This window comes from Tetrao urogallus (genome assembly GCF_951394365.1).
Source record: "Tetrao urogallus genome assembly, chromosome: 11".
NCBI lineage: Eukaryota > Metazoa > Chordata > Aves > Galliformes > Phasianidae > Tetrao > Tetrao urogallus.
This window is the reverse complement of record NC_136824.1, coordinates 18,334,194-18,349,231: the sequence shown is the minus strand read 5'-3', so window position 1 is coordinate 18,349,231 and position 15,038 is coordinate 18,334,194. Positions and strand designations below refer to the sequence as shown.

The window sequence follows — 15,038 nt, the reverse complement described above, 5'->3', positions numbered from 1 at the left end:
TTCACAAACAAATGGTTTCAGAATGTCTTTCCTAAACGGGACAACAAAAGACCAAACAGATTTGCTGAAGAGCTTTGCTGTTGTTGCCCTAAAACACTGCAGATGAGATACAGATGGCACCAGCAAACACCATCATCATCTTTATGCTGAGGTTTATTGCTGGGTTTTTAGCACCAGAAGTAGGCCTTAGGGTTGAAGCTTCCAATAAGGTCTTTTTTTAAAAAGCTCTCGTGATACCCTTTTCCTGACTGCTATTAGCAATTACAGATGCCAATACATGTTTCTCTTCCCCCACAAACAACTTTTTCTTGCATTCCCAAATACCCTGGGCTCTGCAGAGGTGAAGCCATGCCAAGCTTTATAACCACCACAGCAGATAAATCACTGGATCTTCAATCCTGAAGTGATATAAAAAAAAAGCAAGGTGCATTTATGAGGATTTATGAGGGAAAAAACACAATTCAACCCGATGGGAATGCCTCAACACGCTTCCGAAATGCCGCATTTGTACCATTCCAGGATTCCAAGTGCAGCTGGAGCTCCTCCTGCTTTCAGGAAGGGAGAAGGAAATGACTCCATTACCACACTGAATCACACACACTCTAGGGCCGCTTTCTTTTCCCCCACTTCAGCCTGTTTTCAACTTTATTACCCGATAAATCTCACCTCTGACTTGTATCAGGATATCAAAGAGCTACATCAGAAGTTCTCCAGCTCTTCTTCCCATCTTCCCACCGCGTCCATCACCTGGAAGCCTAAGCAACAACCTTCTGCTATTTAACAGGGACTGCGCCTCATTAACACGTTTTTCTTCTTCACTGAAAAGGTGTTAATTATGTGATAAATTTTTCCAAGTGGAAAAGAAAAAGACCACAATCCCTCTGACAACGCACTGCACTGGTACTTCATGTGGGCAGAAAAAAACCCAGCCTAATTAATATGTAGTGCCTTCCCAATACTGACCTTTACTAAAAGGAACGTATTGGAAATTAAGTTAAATCTGTAGATAAGAGTGACAGCCATGCTCTGGATAGAGAAGAAGGGTGAGAATTATCCATTCCACAAAGAGCAGTACAGCATACCACCTGATTTCACTCACCATCTAGCGGGTTTCATGGCTTCCCCACTCATTTATCACCAGAGAACACAGCCTTTAATCATATTGCCCACCAGAAGCAGGTTTGGTTTCATATCACCGATAAGCAGGGGGTTTAATTTTCACAGTGCTCTCACTGCTCAAGAACCTGAATTCCTGCAATCTCATCTTGCAGCTTCACACAGGTGAATGCAGGCTACAACTTGCTATGGGGGAAAACATTACCCAGAGAGCATCATGCAAAATGCATGAGCCCTTGATGGAGCATTAGATTCACTGCACAGAGCAGGAAACCTGAGGATTACTTTCTCCAAGTCCACAGACAGGAGGATTAACGTTGTCTGGATTCAGACCAACATTCCCCAGTGCATTAGGAAGCCTTGCTGAGTCTGACGTGCAAAAAAGATTTATGGCCCAACTAATTCCATTCGTTTGCTGAAGTAAAAATTCAGGGAGCCTTTAAGTAAATGGTTCAGAGCCTCCTCTGCTGCGAGGCCGTCCTGGGAACACATCCTGCATAGCCAACAGAAACTCCTCTGCACAAAGAAACGACCGGCTCCTGGGTCATAAATCAGAGCTCAGACTGGAAAGGATTTCTGAAGGTCCTCTGCTCCAACTGCCTCTTCCAAAAGAAGAAGCCACTCGGATCAGGGCGAGGACTGCAAGCTGCCCATTCATCCCTTCCACAGCCACACAGTACACGCCTCCATTCAAGGCCTCCCTCAGAATTAATGAGCAGTGCTTAACTTCACACTTTCAGCAGCAGCTTCCATCTTACGGTCACTTCTTTTCCAAAAGGTGATCTCACCAGCATTCACAATTTAATGAAAAAACAACCTGTAGGCAGAAACAGCACCAGCATGTAGTAGGAACTACATCTGCGCAGCTCTGATTTCAGAAAGCTGTTTGCACCTCAAGTACAATCCCAGTTTCAACCCTTTCCAGGCATCTCTCACGTTCAGACATCACTGTATGAGTTGTGGTCCGTGTTTACAATGCAACAATCCCATGCCTGTACATCTGATAACACAAGGCAGGAGAAAAGAAAATGGTTCCAAGTCTGGAATACACAGCAAGGGAAGAGTAATCAGAACAACAAACAATACCTGCTGCCTCATTTTGGCTGTATGGGTGTCAGCCTGTTAGCTGCAGTCACACTTACAAGTGTAGTGGTCTGCCTGCGGTTTTTCCTACTTCTTCAGCTGGGGAGAACAAAGTTCCTCTGCAGAACAGCACAGTCGGAGGCACCAAGTGCAACACAGACTGAATCACACTCCATTTTGTACAGGAAACAAACCTTGGTAACGGATTTTAATTGAAGACTTGATTACAGCACGTTACACACACTGATGTTCCTGCAAAGGGCTCAGGAATGCTGACTACTAATGCAGTGCATTGCACGTACCACCTATTCAGATGACAAAGAGGGAGTGACTGAGTGAGGAGATGCTATTTCTACACATCTATGTCCCTATAGAGCATTCTCAAGATCCCACCATAACTCTTCTGCTGAGTGCAAGCTTCACTTTCAGTTTATGGGCTCTTCCTTACCAAAGCCTGCTTTTTGTTTTAAGCCCCATTGCTTAGAGGAACTGAACAAACATCTAGAAAGCTCCAAGTGTCTCTGTCCTGTGAGTTCATTTATTAAAGCCATTCTCTCTGCTTTGGATGTCCTGGTTGGATGAGTTTACTATTGCCAACACCACTGCAGACACGATATAAAAGCCTTATGAAAGTCCTCAGATCCTTATAACGTTAGAATCAATGCTCTCAAACAAACAACTCAGAGACACGATGAAGCCAAACTTGCCTGCAGAATGAGATCCAGAACAGCAAGTTCATCCATTTGTTCCATGCCACAGAAAGCACATTTGTTTGTATTTCAAAGCAAACGGTAAAGGACTGCTCTTGGAAGTCTTTGAAGTAGCTCACATCCACCTCATGTTACACAAAGACAACGGACAAATCCTAGACAGAACTGCATTTAGTTAAGCACGAGCTTGAAACGCTGCATAAGAAAAGCAACTCTGGTTATCTTCATTGAGCAGCTCCCTCAGCCCAACACCTTATATAGCATCAATTCAACAGCAGCGGATGACAAAGCCATGCCTCCAGGACACACACACCCCAATTCAGAATGAAAACCCCTCGTAACCTGACAGCGCTTTAAAGTCCCAAGGAGGTTTGTCATTACTGGGCTCCTGAGCACAACACGGGCTGCTAAGTGCTCCCCAGGGCTCCAACTGAAGAATTGCTGCAAGAGACTCTGGGCAGCTTCCATGCTGCAGCCGAGCGATTCCTGTTTGTTCAGAGGTGCACGTTGTCAGGAAGCTGGTTTCAACACTCCAAGCAGCATTTACTGCAACAGACTTCCTTCCACAAAGGATTTCCAGCCCAGCTTCTGCAGGTTTTTCCAAAGATTAAGCCTGCATTGTCCTCTGAAGGGGAAGGCATTATTCTCCAGTTCTTTCCATTCCTGCTTCTTCCCGACTCAAGTTAGGGACAAAAGGCTTACAATCATCCATGCAGGGGGAAAAAAAAACAACAAGCCAAGATTTAATAGTTTTAACTCCTTTTTAGGTCACTACACAAATACTTTCGTTGTAGCTAAGGAACGTACAAGAGCTTCTCTAAAACACAAAGACATCATTCCTCCATACTGCCAAGAAATAACGTGCGTTAACAACCAGGATCCCATTCTCTAGAAGTAATTGGGAAGAAACTCAGCTTCACAACATACAAAAGTTACCAACAGCTCTGCTTCTCAGAGAAGACAGCAGTTTAAATCTGTCCAGCATTCACACCTAACACAGCAACTGAAGCCTGCTTCCTGGAGATCCCAAAAATATTTAAGAGGACTGAATCTGCATCCCAAAGATGCTGGAATCACCGTAAGATGCTGGGTACAGATCACAAAAAAATAAATCTCGTGTTCAGCTGAGTTATTTTAAACCCTCGAATCACTCCTTTAGCAAGCCAAAGGTTAGAAGCACTTCCCAGTTTTGCTTTGACCTTTCCTGATCCAACAACTGTGTTTGAAAGGAGACTGATCACGTTTGTCCCTGTGCAAGGGAAGCACGCTCTGCATAGCAAACCTGGTTTTGCCTCTTTCTACGGGACGAGCTGCTCTGTCTCATCTGTGATAAAGGAAAGTGGGATGTTTTAACACACCGACCTCTGCAGAACTGTTGGATTATGTAACAGGTCACACAACCCGAGGTGGGGCTGCAACCAACTCATTCAGAAAGAACAGAAATAAACAGGAAAAAAAAACCAGAAACCACACATTAGCAGATGGAACAATGCATTTTAACATGCAAGGCAGAGTTTAACTTTCCACAGAGCAAGATTTGCCTGATAGCAGTATGCGAAATGCTCCAGGAGTGGGAGGCAGAGAAGGGATGTTTCCTCCTGCAGTTCACACTTTTATAGCTGCAGAGAACTTCTGTCTATGAACTGCTAACTTCAGCTCACACACCAGGTTACGACCCACCTGTCAGCCCGTTTCCCAGAACACAGTGCTCTTCCAGTTACAGGGAAGGAGATACATTAAGAAGATGCCACAATTTGCTAAACTTACTGATCTTCAAGTTGCATTTGTGGCTATCTTTCCTCCCCCCAGTGCAATTTCTCCAGTACAGTTCAGCTTCTCCCCGTTTTGACAAACCTGTGACTCCAACGTGCCTCTACTCACCAAGTCTTTGCTAACAGAGAGCCCTACCAACCTGTATGTAGGACATGCCAGTACAAACAGCTTTGCTCTCCCCACTGCTCAGTGCCAGCGCATGCAGCCGCATCAGGGCACGTCATAAATCAGATCCTTCTTTGGACCAGGGCTTTGATCTCGCGTGGCCTACTGACACTGCTCAGATTATTCGGACAGAAATAAACTTCCGAGGGCAGCTCCTCCACAGCATCAAACACCACTATTTAGAAAATCAAATTCACTTAAAACGAGATTGATGCGAGCTTAACTGACCGTTACCCACACTGTGCAGCTGATGGTCAACCTGTTCCCATGACTCACATAAGCGACACACAGGAGGACAACTATACCCTAAAAACATCCAGCATGGATAAGAGGGACCATTTTGGAGCTTCTGGGTTTACTAGAGTCAGCCTTACAACTTTAAATGCAGCCTGGAGTCCTCTTGCCCAAAGACTCCTATTTCTTCTGCAGCAGAAACAGCAACTCAATTAGAGAAGGAGCGCATCCGGACTCTCCAAGCAGGTAAAACAAAAGGGAGCTGACATAAAGTAATGACATAAATGTGATCCTTTGCTCAGCATGAGGAAGAAAAACATTTCTGTTTGGACTCTGCACATTGTGGATATATTAGAGATAACATGATGGGGGTGAAAACCAGAAGGGAGGGCAAGGATTAAGCATTTCACTGCAAAACAAAAGTACCCCACAGCAGTCAAGGCCTCATGTGCCTGAGCAGCCCAAAGAACTCACATGCAGCCTCGTGAATACACCAGGGAGTCTAAACTCACAGCTGAGAGTCTCTTCCAAGAACATTTAGCTTCATTTTAGAGATTGTGCAGTGTTTGAGAACGCGATGACCTAAAGCATTTTGTTGAGTTCCTGTTGCAATAATCTGCCTGACTTCCAGCAAAAAGTTAGTTCTCTTCATTCTTCATCATGGCGCTCTTGAAGAGCTGTTGCACCTAACATGATGGCTGCATCAAGGAGCCTTTCACATGTTCTTCAACCAAAAAACCCTCATTTGGCTCTGCAGTTGTTTTACAAAGGTGTCTTTTAAAATACCTTATTGGAGATCAGACCAAAGCATTTATTCTGGATCAGGCCCTTCCCTGCAATGGACGTGGGAAGAATGTCACAGCAGGGCAAAGAATCATTTCCTGACACTTACTCTGCTCAGGGACTTCCTAAACCAGGTGATATTTTCATGGCTATTTGAGAGCAAGTTTGCATTTCTCAAAGAAAAAAAAAAAAAAGCTTTGTTTAGTAATTTTCCATCTCTGAAAGGCAAGAGCTCTCAATTCACAAAGGAGGACGACAGTGTAACACTTAGGAAACCCACTGGGAACAATAAATCCACTTTTTTTTTGTCACACTGAGGACAGTGAGTGAATAGCATCAGCAGGCAAGGCATGCTCACCTCAGTGCCCACACAGCCAGCTCCAGGTTAGCACCTGTTAGGTGCTGTAGAAAGAACAGGATAAATCATTCCTGCAGTTGATTTGCTGCCTAGAAAAGGCATAAAGAAAAAAGGAGACAATGCTTTGCTGAAAAATCTGAATGTGGGTCACTGAGAAACAGTTAGAATTCAGATATTTACTCACTGTATGTTGGAAAGCCCCACAATCTTCTGTATCTACTGAGACTGAAGATACAAGATCTAAGCATCGCTTCATTCATTCACTCCCTTCTACTGTTCCTGCCCTGATCACTATTTCTAGCAGTTTAAAAGCTGCCCCTACATCACTTTCCTGCTCCATTCTCACAAGCTCCCTTTCTAGAATCCCAAAATGCCTCCCTTCTTAACTCCATACGGCTCCAGATCGAGGTCACTACACAGATCCTGCTATGGCTAAAAATAGGAGCTCCACGAATCCCAGACCAAAGCCCACAGCTTTGCCCAAACCTATCTTGTACTCCTCAGGGAGACCAGAAGTTGCTCTTGAGCACTACAGAACTTACAGCAAAGTGCTGAAAAACTGCCAGTTGAAAATGAAATGAATTCCGTGTGGAAGCAAATCAATGCTGTGTCTCGGTCTGACATCAGGCTCAGCATCCTTAAGAGATGGGAGCTGTCCTGTTCACTTCAAGAAGAAAATGCTGCATTGCTTCTCATTGTCATCGCTGTCAAGGATGCAGAAAAACTGAGCTGCATTGTAACCAATCTGAACACAACAGAAGGAAATGAAGAACGCTTCTTGAAGGAAATGAGAGAACATTTATACTCCTGTCATGTTTGACAACAAGCAGTGAAGCTCTCAGTACAGAACAGTTACAGTCAAGGTATTCAAGTATCATCCACAGCCCTCTGCATAAAGGAACAGGCACAAACTGAGTACAGCTCAAGTGCAACAGCCACAGGTGACAGCACTTAGATCGAGGGGGAATCCAAAGGTGAAGGTAATCTAAAGCATTGTAAAACCTTGTATGATGGGAACCAGTCATCAAATGAACCCTAAATACAGCAAAAAGGCAATAAAAAGGGACAAAGAGGAACCTGCCCACAGAGACTTCTGAAAACACATTAATGTGCAGCACAAGACCTGAGGTCCAGCAGCTGCAGGGCTCAGGGAACACTTCCCTGGGCACCCCTCATCCAGCCAGCTGGAAAGCCCCAGCAGCAGCTACCAGTTGAGCCCACGGTTCATGGAGCCTGGCAGCCACAGGACAAAGGGGAACTGAATCAGAACTGATTCTACCATTGGCCGAGGCTGAACAGGACGTGATCTCCAAGTTATGACATTTCTAGTTTCCAGAGTCACTGAGGCCATCTATCACAGGTGTGGGGCTGCTTAACAGAGCCAACACTGACAGTGCTCAGCGACAGACTCAAGACACTCAGGGTAACTGAGCATGCATGGAATAAATTGCTTATTTGGTGACTTTCTGGCTTAAAACAGATGCTGCAATATGAATTAATATGCTGCCGCATTTGCACAAGAACGGAAATATAAAGTAACATGATATAAAATGCCAGAGAGCAAGTTGGCTGCTTGCAATTGTGGCTGCGTAAAGCAAAGGAGAGAAGATGAAATAATATTATGTGGAAAGCAGCTTTAGGTAAACTATTTGAACACCCAGGTTAGAATGCCCGGAGCAGAAACTAACAAAGCACAAGGACAGGAAGCGTGCTGTCCTTGCTCAAAGCCATATGGAAGACCAGATCAGCAGCACTCTGACAAACACAGCCTTCCCGAGCTCCTTACCCTCTGTTCTCAGCCTGCCTTCCCCCCACTAACCCTGATCGCTAACCCTGATCACTGCCTGCTCCAACAGCAAACGAAACCTACAGACCCAAGTAACCCACACAGCAGTTACTCTGCCTCTCTCAACTGGAGCACAGTCCCAAGCATTACCAAAAAACACCCACGCCAAATTCTCGTAACATCTGTCACAATTTCAGATCCTTTATCAAGGTATCTTTTCCCCCCAAACCAAGCTGCCCTGATTTACACGACCACCTCCAAAGCAATCTTCATCGCTCTTTCAGGTTCTGGCCTGCAAGACTCATTTCAGATCTTCCTTATGTTCTGCATTTCCATCATCTCCACTTATGCCAATCATTAAATACCCCTCACAGCAACACAATAGTTTCTTAATACTGCAAACACACGTGTGACTCCAACAGCATTAACAGTAGAGCTTGACTGCAACTGGTAACTGCATGCAGACCTGTTCCTTAGGAGGAGCTCTGAATCAATACGAAGGGAACTAAATACCTGCATACTTGCAAGTCGAACCTGCTAAAGTAGCTTATTTTAGCTCATCCCCACCAAGCTCTTTTGGCACAAACCAGGCCAAAAGGACCAAAAATAAAATCCAGGAGCAGCCCATCAATATGGCACTTGTTTTTTCAACTGCTTCAACTGTTGGACTGATGGCGTCTTTTCACATCTTCCCTTTTCTCATCCACAGCACTCGCTCTATCCTCCTTTCTTACTAAATGCATCTATTTGAGGCTTCCAAGCAAACAAACGAGCTCCAGGGAGAGCCTCTGTGATCCCCACATCTACACCAAACTAACATAATTGACATAATGTGGCAAGTAGTAAATAACGACGCTACTTAGCTGCACCAAGGCTTAATAGATTCATTAATGCATCATTTTACAACATGTACTATTAAACAAGCCCATAGGAATTACAGCATTCCAAGGCTTGGGTTTGTTTTTTCCTCATTCATAGCAGAACAGGACATCACAACCTAATTAGCCTCTATAAAAAGGTTTCACAATGCAAATTCATTTAGCCAGTTAGCGTCTTGGACTCTGCTCCTCCTCGTGTGCAAAGTTTGTAGATCTGTTGTTCCTCTTTCACACCTCCCCCCAACTTTTTTTTTTTTTTGTATATAAAAACACTGTGATCTGACACGGAATACCAACAGTTTACACAAACACACGTTCCTGAGACAGGTCTGACACTGCACTCGTTATACTGAAATCCCAAAGTTCCTCCAAAGAGGGGAGGATAGATAGGATGCTTCTTCATTCTTCTTTTGAACATGGCTGCAAAGCAGAAATCTAGGATCTTAGAGATTGTTTGTTTGTTTTTTACCTCTCTCCATCCAAACCCCTTGGGATAAAAAGCTGTCCTGCCCTACAGCCTCCAACAGTGTAACTGGGGGTCCTACTTACCCAGCACACAGAGGGTGGTGAGGCACTGGAACAGGCTGCCCAAGGAGGCTGTGGATGCCCCATCCCTGCAGGCATTCAAGGCCAGGCTGGATGTGGCTCTGGGCAGCCTTGGCTGCTGGCTGGTGACCTGCACACAGCAGGGGGTTGGAACTGGATGAGCACTGTGCTCCTTTGCAACCCAGGCCATTCTGTGATTCAACCCAGCTCAGAGCCCACTGCTCACGCTTCCTCCCCACACACACACACCCTGCTGCAGCCAAAATCTGAGATGTCACATCTCAGTGCTGTTCTCCACTGCGTTCTGAACAGGAATAGTGAAAAAAAGCTCCACTCTCCAAAATCTTCTAATCCTTAATTCTAGCAGATATCTACACCTTCTGACACCGCCTGATGAATCCTTCCCAGCTTCCAAAGTTGTCTTTCTGCTCAAATGAGTTTGCGTCAACACTGAAGTGGTGACTTCAACCACACAGATGACCCAAAAAAGCTTCAAGCTTGTCAAGAGAACATGAATTTTTAAAAGTCTACTGTAGTTATCTTGCTAGTGGATGAATACTCCCAAGACCTTCAATCCAGGCTGAAATTATTTTTAGATTTAATTAGACTGAATCTCCCGTAATGACAAAAGAAACAATGCAGCACACAATGGCAGAGGAAGTGAAAGCATTCAGTAGTAAGATTTTGTGAAAGGCACGTAAAAAATGGTTCAATTATCTGAATGTGAACAACTGGACATTATTTTTTGATACAGAATTTTGACAATCCTCCTCCACCAGACTGGAACTGCAGACAGTCAATCCCAGTTCAGTGCCCAAGAAGACAATGGGAGAAACCTATCTGATGAACAAACCTTACTGCCATGGTTTGAGGCCACTTACCCATGACAATCTGATCTACTGCAAAGTCAGTAAAGCACAGCTGTAAACAGAGGAGAAAACAGCCACCGTGTTCCTAATTTCAATAGGGCAATTATGACTGCCCCCAGACAAGAGACTCCTACCAAGAAATAAAACTTCATTAACACAGCTTCGTGTACCAGGTGTTTTTTCATGTATGCAAGTAAGTAGGTGAAAAACAGAATGAAATAAGATAGCTGATTGCCTAGAGCGTTATTGTTTCAGTTGACAAAAGCAAAGCAAGCTGAGGTAGGGGTGGGTGCTCCATTGGATCCAACAGGATCACAACAAGTGGGAGCAGCCATCAGAAGATGCCATTTAGCAGGAACACCAAAGAACTGCTTGGTGTAGGCAGTCAAGGAACACAAAGCAGCAGTCCTGCCACGTGAGATGTGACCACTGTTAAGGATCCCACTGGACATGAGTCAAAAACATACTGTAAAAAACGCATTTGTCCTGTGATGCAAATGGGAATGCCATCTGCAAGATGCACCGAGCCTTCCTTCCACTCCACTGAGCTTTGGGCCGGGCCCAAGTGGAACTGCGGCCAGTTCTACTCATCACATTCCTGAAAACGTGACTGAAAAGCACCGGGAACAGTAAGGAAATACAACTTACACAAAACGACCGTGACAACCGACCTAGAAAAGCACAGAAAGTAAGTGCTGATGGAAAGGAAACACTCGAAACTGTATGGATGTAAGGAATAAAACGCCAGAAGAGGCAAGAGAGCTGGGTTAGGTTCACAGCTAAGAGACCTTTCCCGTTAAAAATAAGCAGAATCCATTTACCCAGCTTTCACCTCAAAAGGTTCCTCAATAGGAGCCGCAGCACCTCCACGGCTTGAAGCTGAGCAGTTTCCACACTGGTTTTACAACCGAACGATGAATCACAGGCCAGCATTGTCCTTTACAATGCAAGTTTTACAATCGCCTCCTCTAAAGGAGTGCTTGCAGCAAAAGAAACAGCTCATTGTGAAGGAGAGAACGCACCTCATTCACGAGCATAACAAGCAGCCTTCCTGCAGGACTCTGCTGCCGGGACACTCAATGCTCGCAGTGTACTTCAGCACTTAGCAGCACTTCCACTTGGATTGCTTCTTGACCTAATTAACGCTGTTGTTTGAAGCGCCAGTACGAGCAGTTGACGCCTCGTTACCTGTTAGCAGATATCTGTAAGGGTTTAATGCCATTTTCAAGCGTATACACGTTAGTCATCTTGCTTGTATTTAAGTTTCCTATGCGGGAGTTGTAGGAGGAAGGAGAATAGAAATGGTGGGGAGAACAGAACTTTGAACATCTTCCTCGATGCTCAGCCCACACTCACGCTCCATAAATGCTGTACGAAACCATTCCTTAGTTTTATCTGGGGACCGCTAAAATCACATCAGAATACCAGAAGGCAATCAGTGCAAAATGGCTGAAGAGCTGCAGCCAGAAACAGCATTCACCATTTTTAAAAATGCGAGATTTTAGGAATTCTGTCCTTCAGACAAGACGCGAGAGAGCCTGCTTTTAAGTGCACGCTGCCAGACCAGAGCTCTGAAAAGGGAAGAACTGGAAAAAGTGATTCAGATCGTGCAGTGCTGTGCTAAAGACTGCAAATTTAACAGGAGCAGCTCAAGTATCTACTTCAGCCGTCAGCAGAGACGCAGCCATGCTCCTTTAAACCTTACCAAGTACCAGCATCTTCAAGCCTTGGTTTTGAAGGAAGCAGCTGCCAAGGTTGAAGACAAGCCACCAAGGAAGGCATGGAGTTCATCACCAAAGAGCCAAGCTCCTTTCCACAAGGAGAACACTGCTCTGAAGTGGTGACTTTCCAACCAACACCAGTTGCAAACTACAGGTTTACACAGAGCTTCCTGACAGACTGATTTTTTCCAGCTGTTCCTCTTCAGGCTTCCTCGCCTCTCTTCTAAGCCTCCTTTCTGCCACTTCACCTAACTCACCTGCTGGACACAGACATCAAGAAATTGACAAGAGCCTCTGAAGAACCCTTGGGAAAAGTTACATTTTTGACACACAACTTTCCCTGTGATCCCTAGGTGTTTATGTAAGAGCTTGAAATATAATCCTTGTAGATGCCAAAAACCAATTTCCTGTTTTAGTCAGCTTAAATCTATACGTGGTGCTAATTAAAACTATACTGGATTACATTAATTCTAGAAAAATTCAGCAGCAATCTCTTGTCAGAAGAAAAAAGGCTGCTTCCAACAAGCACTGGGCAGCCCATGACCTGCAGCTTCAACAGGTACGTAGCTCAGTGTTGCTGTATGCAGAACGACCCCTGGCATGTCACCTTTTCACTACAGCAGTGGCTACATATCAGTAACACATAATAGGATTCCTGGGCATACATCTGGGGTTTCTGCTCCCCACACCTTCAAAGCACACCCCGGCAATGTTTAGGTAGTTGCCATTGACAGATTTCCACATGCCTTTTCAAGTTAAACTGTTTTCCAAACAGCTTACCAGGAGTACATACAACCCAGAAAACAGCTGTACCTATTCTTCACGCCACAGCAAAAGTGGAAGTGATTCAGTAAGCATCCCACTGGCCAGTAGTTGCAGAAAAATCAGCTCTTCTGTGGCTGGGCCTGACGTGCAAGCTTGAAACTTGCTTCTCTGCTATGACAGCATTCAAATGGGGAGCAGAAATTCAATTGTAGCAATGCACCTTTTTCAGAAGGATCTCTGCCTTTGGAGTGCTCCAGTCCTTCCCAATAAGATTTTCACTTCTCATGTAAATTCCTAGCTCAGCACACACGCTCAGAGTATCCCCTATCATTTATTGCTGGCATAACCCTAGTTAACCACATAAAAATTAATGAGCTCCCAGAAAACTCCTGGGGTCTGTAACCTTATCTCATGCCAAAAACTGCTACTGCTAGGTTAGCTTCACGTCAGCAGCGGAAGCCAAGAGTGAAGCAGAGAAAGGCTAAGGCCTGCCATCTGCCCCCAAAATGTATTCAACTGTTGACCTTAGACACACAACTACTGTTAAAATGCAAGCGCCTGCACTGCCTATCAAGCAGCTAGTTAGCATCCTTAGACCAGCTGCCAGCATTTGACACCTTGCTTGCTAACTCAACACATGAGCAGCTTCAAGCACACGACCTATTTAACTCACACGTCACCTCACTTCACCCAAATACCACGGGAAACATGATGTGGGCAGATTAACCTGCTGAAACCATGCTGCAATAGCACAGACTGCATCAATGCAGAAGAACCAGACTTTGTAGCCACAGCAGTCCAACTGGCCACTGACCAGCAGGATTTGCCCGGCCTCTGGTGCTCCTTAGGAAAGGCCCTCACAATGCAGAAAGCCCACAGGTTTCCTCCATGCAACAGCATGGGTGCTTGGTTAGCAGTCACTTTGGTTTCAGACTGCAAAACGCACACATAGTGAGGAAATAAATCCACCCTGGGATGTTTGGGCTGTTGTTTCTTACACCTGCGTCTCCTATCGTTGTTAAACAGGCTGAAGGCCTCAGTGCTTCTTTCCTACAGCAAACGGTCAAAGGCGACCTCATGCTGCAATGCAAAACCTATCTCAAGAAAAAAGGCTAGGATGGTATAAGTGCACAGCAGAGAGGATAGGGAGAGAGGAGAGGCCAAAGCGGCCACAAATCAGTGTGAATAGGTGTACACGCGAGGTGTGGTTTCTCTGCAGGTAACACCTCCCAAACGCACACAAGCCTTGCAGCTGAGCTCCTGCCCTTGCCATAACACCACACAAGGAACCCCGCACACCCCATCCCTCCTTCAGAGCCACCTCTCATCTCGCAGTGCCACAAGGTGTCCCGGCTCACCAGGAGATGCACGGAGCTCCTCGAGCCCCCGACCGCCACGCACTTGGCTGCGAACTCCCCGGGGAGGAGGCACGCCGCGCCACATTTAGCTCACACTCTCCTATAAAGCGCAGAGAAGGGTGGGTTTTTTTTCCCCCCCCCTTTTTTTTTTTTTTTCCCTTCCCTCTTTTACGCTCCTATCACAGCACCTCCTTAGTTGCTAAGGAACTACGACTTTATTGCATTATAAATCACCGAAAGCAACCCGGCAGATGCAGGTTCAGTGGGCGGGAGGAGACGGTCGCGCTGCCGGGCGCGGAGCACCTCAGCACCGGGCAGCGCAGCGGGGGGGGGGAGGCCGGGGCTTCCACCCCCCCCCCCCACCACACAGCGGGACTGCAGCCCCTCCCCGCCCCTCGCGAACGGCCTCGGCGCCCCCCCGCCCCACATGACCCTCGTCCCCCGCCGTAGCCGCCCCCATAGCAACCGGCGGCCCCGTGGCAACGCGCCCCCCCACCCCCCCTCAGCTCCCCTCACGCCGCCCTCACCGTTCTGCGCGACGGAGGGCGCCGGCAGCAGCGCGGCCGTCAGCAGCAGCAGGGAGAAAGCGGCGGGGAGAGGGCCGGAGCGCGGCATCCTCCCGGCTGCGGAGGGGAGCGAGGCGGGAGGGAGGGAAGGGAGGAAGGAGGGCGGCGAAGCGGCTCCGGCTCCGTCCTTCTCCGCCGACCTCCTACCGCAGCGCAGCGCCGGCTCCCGCGACGCCACGGGCGGCTCTCGCGAGAGTTGGGAGGGGCGGCCCCGGTCTGGGCGGAGAGGGAGGGGTCACGTGGTGTGCGCAGCGCGGGATTTGCGTTTCCCCCTCAGGCGCCATCTTGCGCTCGCTTCGAGATGGGTCTGGTTGTACTGGCGGGGAG

General features: G+C 46.6%; 1 protein-coding gene across 3 annotated transcripts in view; it reads right to left on the bottom strand.

Annotated features, from left to right (window-relative positions):
• The window catches only part of NPTN (neuroplastin), a gene marked incomplete at both ends in the record, with an annotated part of 45,087 nt that extends 30,327 nt beyond the window's left edge, over window positions 1-14,760 (bottom strand). For all 3 annotated transcript variants that reach the window (XM_079541068.1, XM_079541070.1, XM_079541069.1), the window contains one exon: window positions 14,673-14,760. In XM_079541068.1, the coding sequence (XP_079397194.1) occupies window positions 14,673-14,760 (88 nt within the window). The remainder of the gene's footprint in view (window positions 1-14,672) is intronic.
• Between the last annotated feature and the right edge of the window lie 278 nt (window positions 14,761-15,038).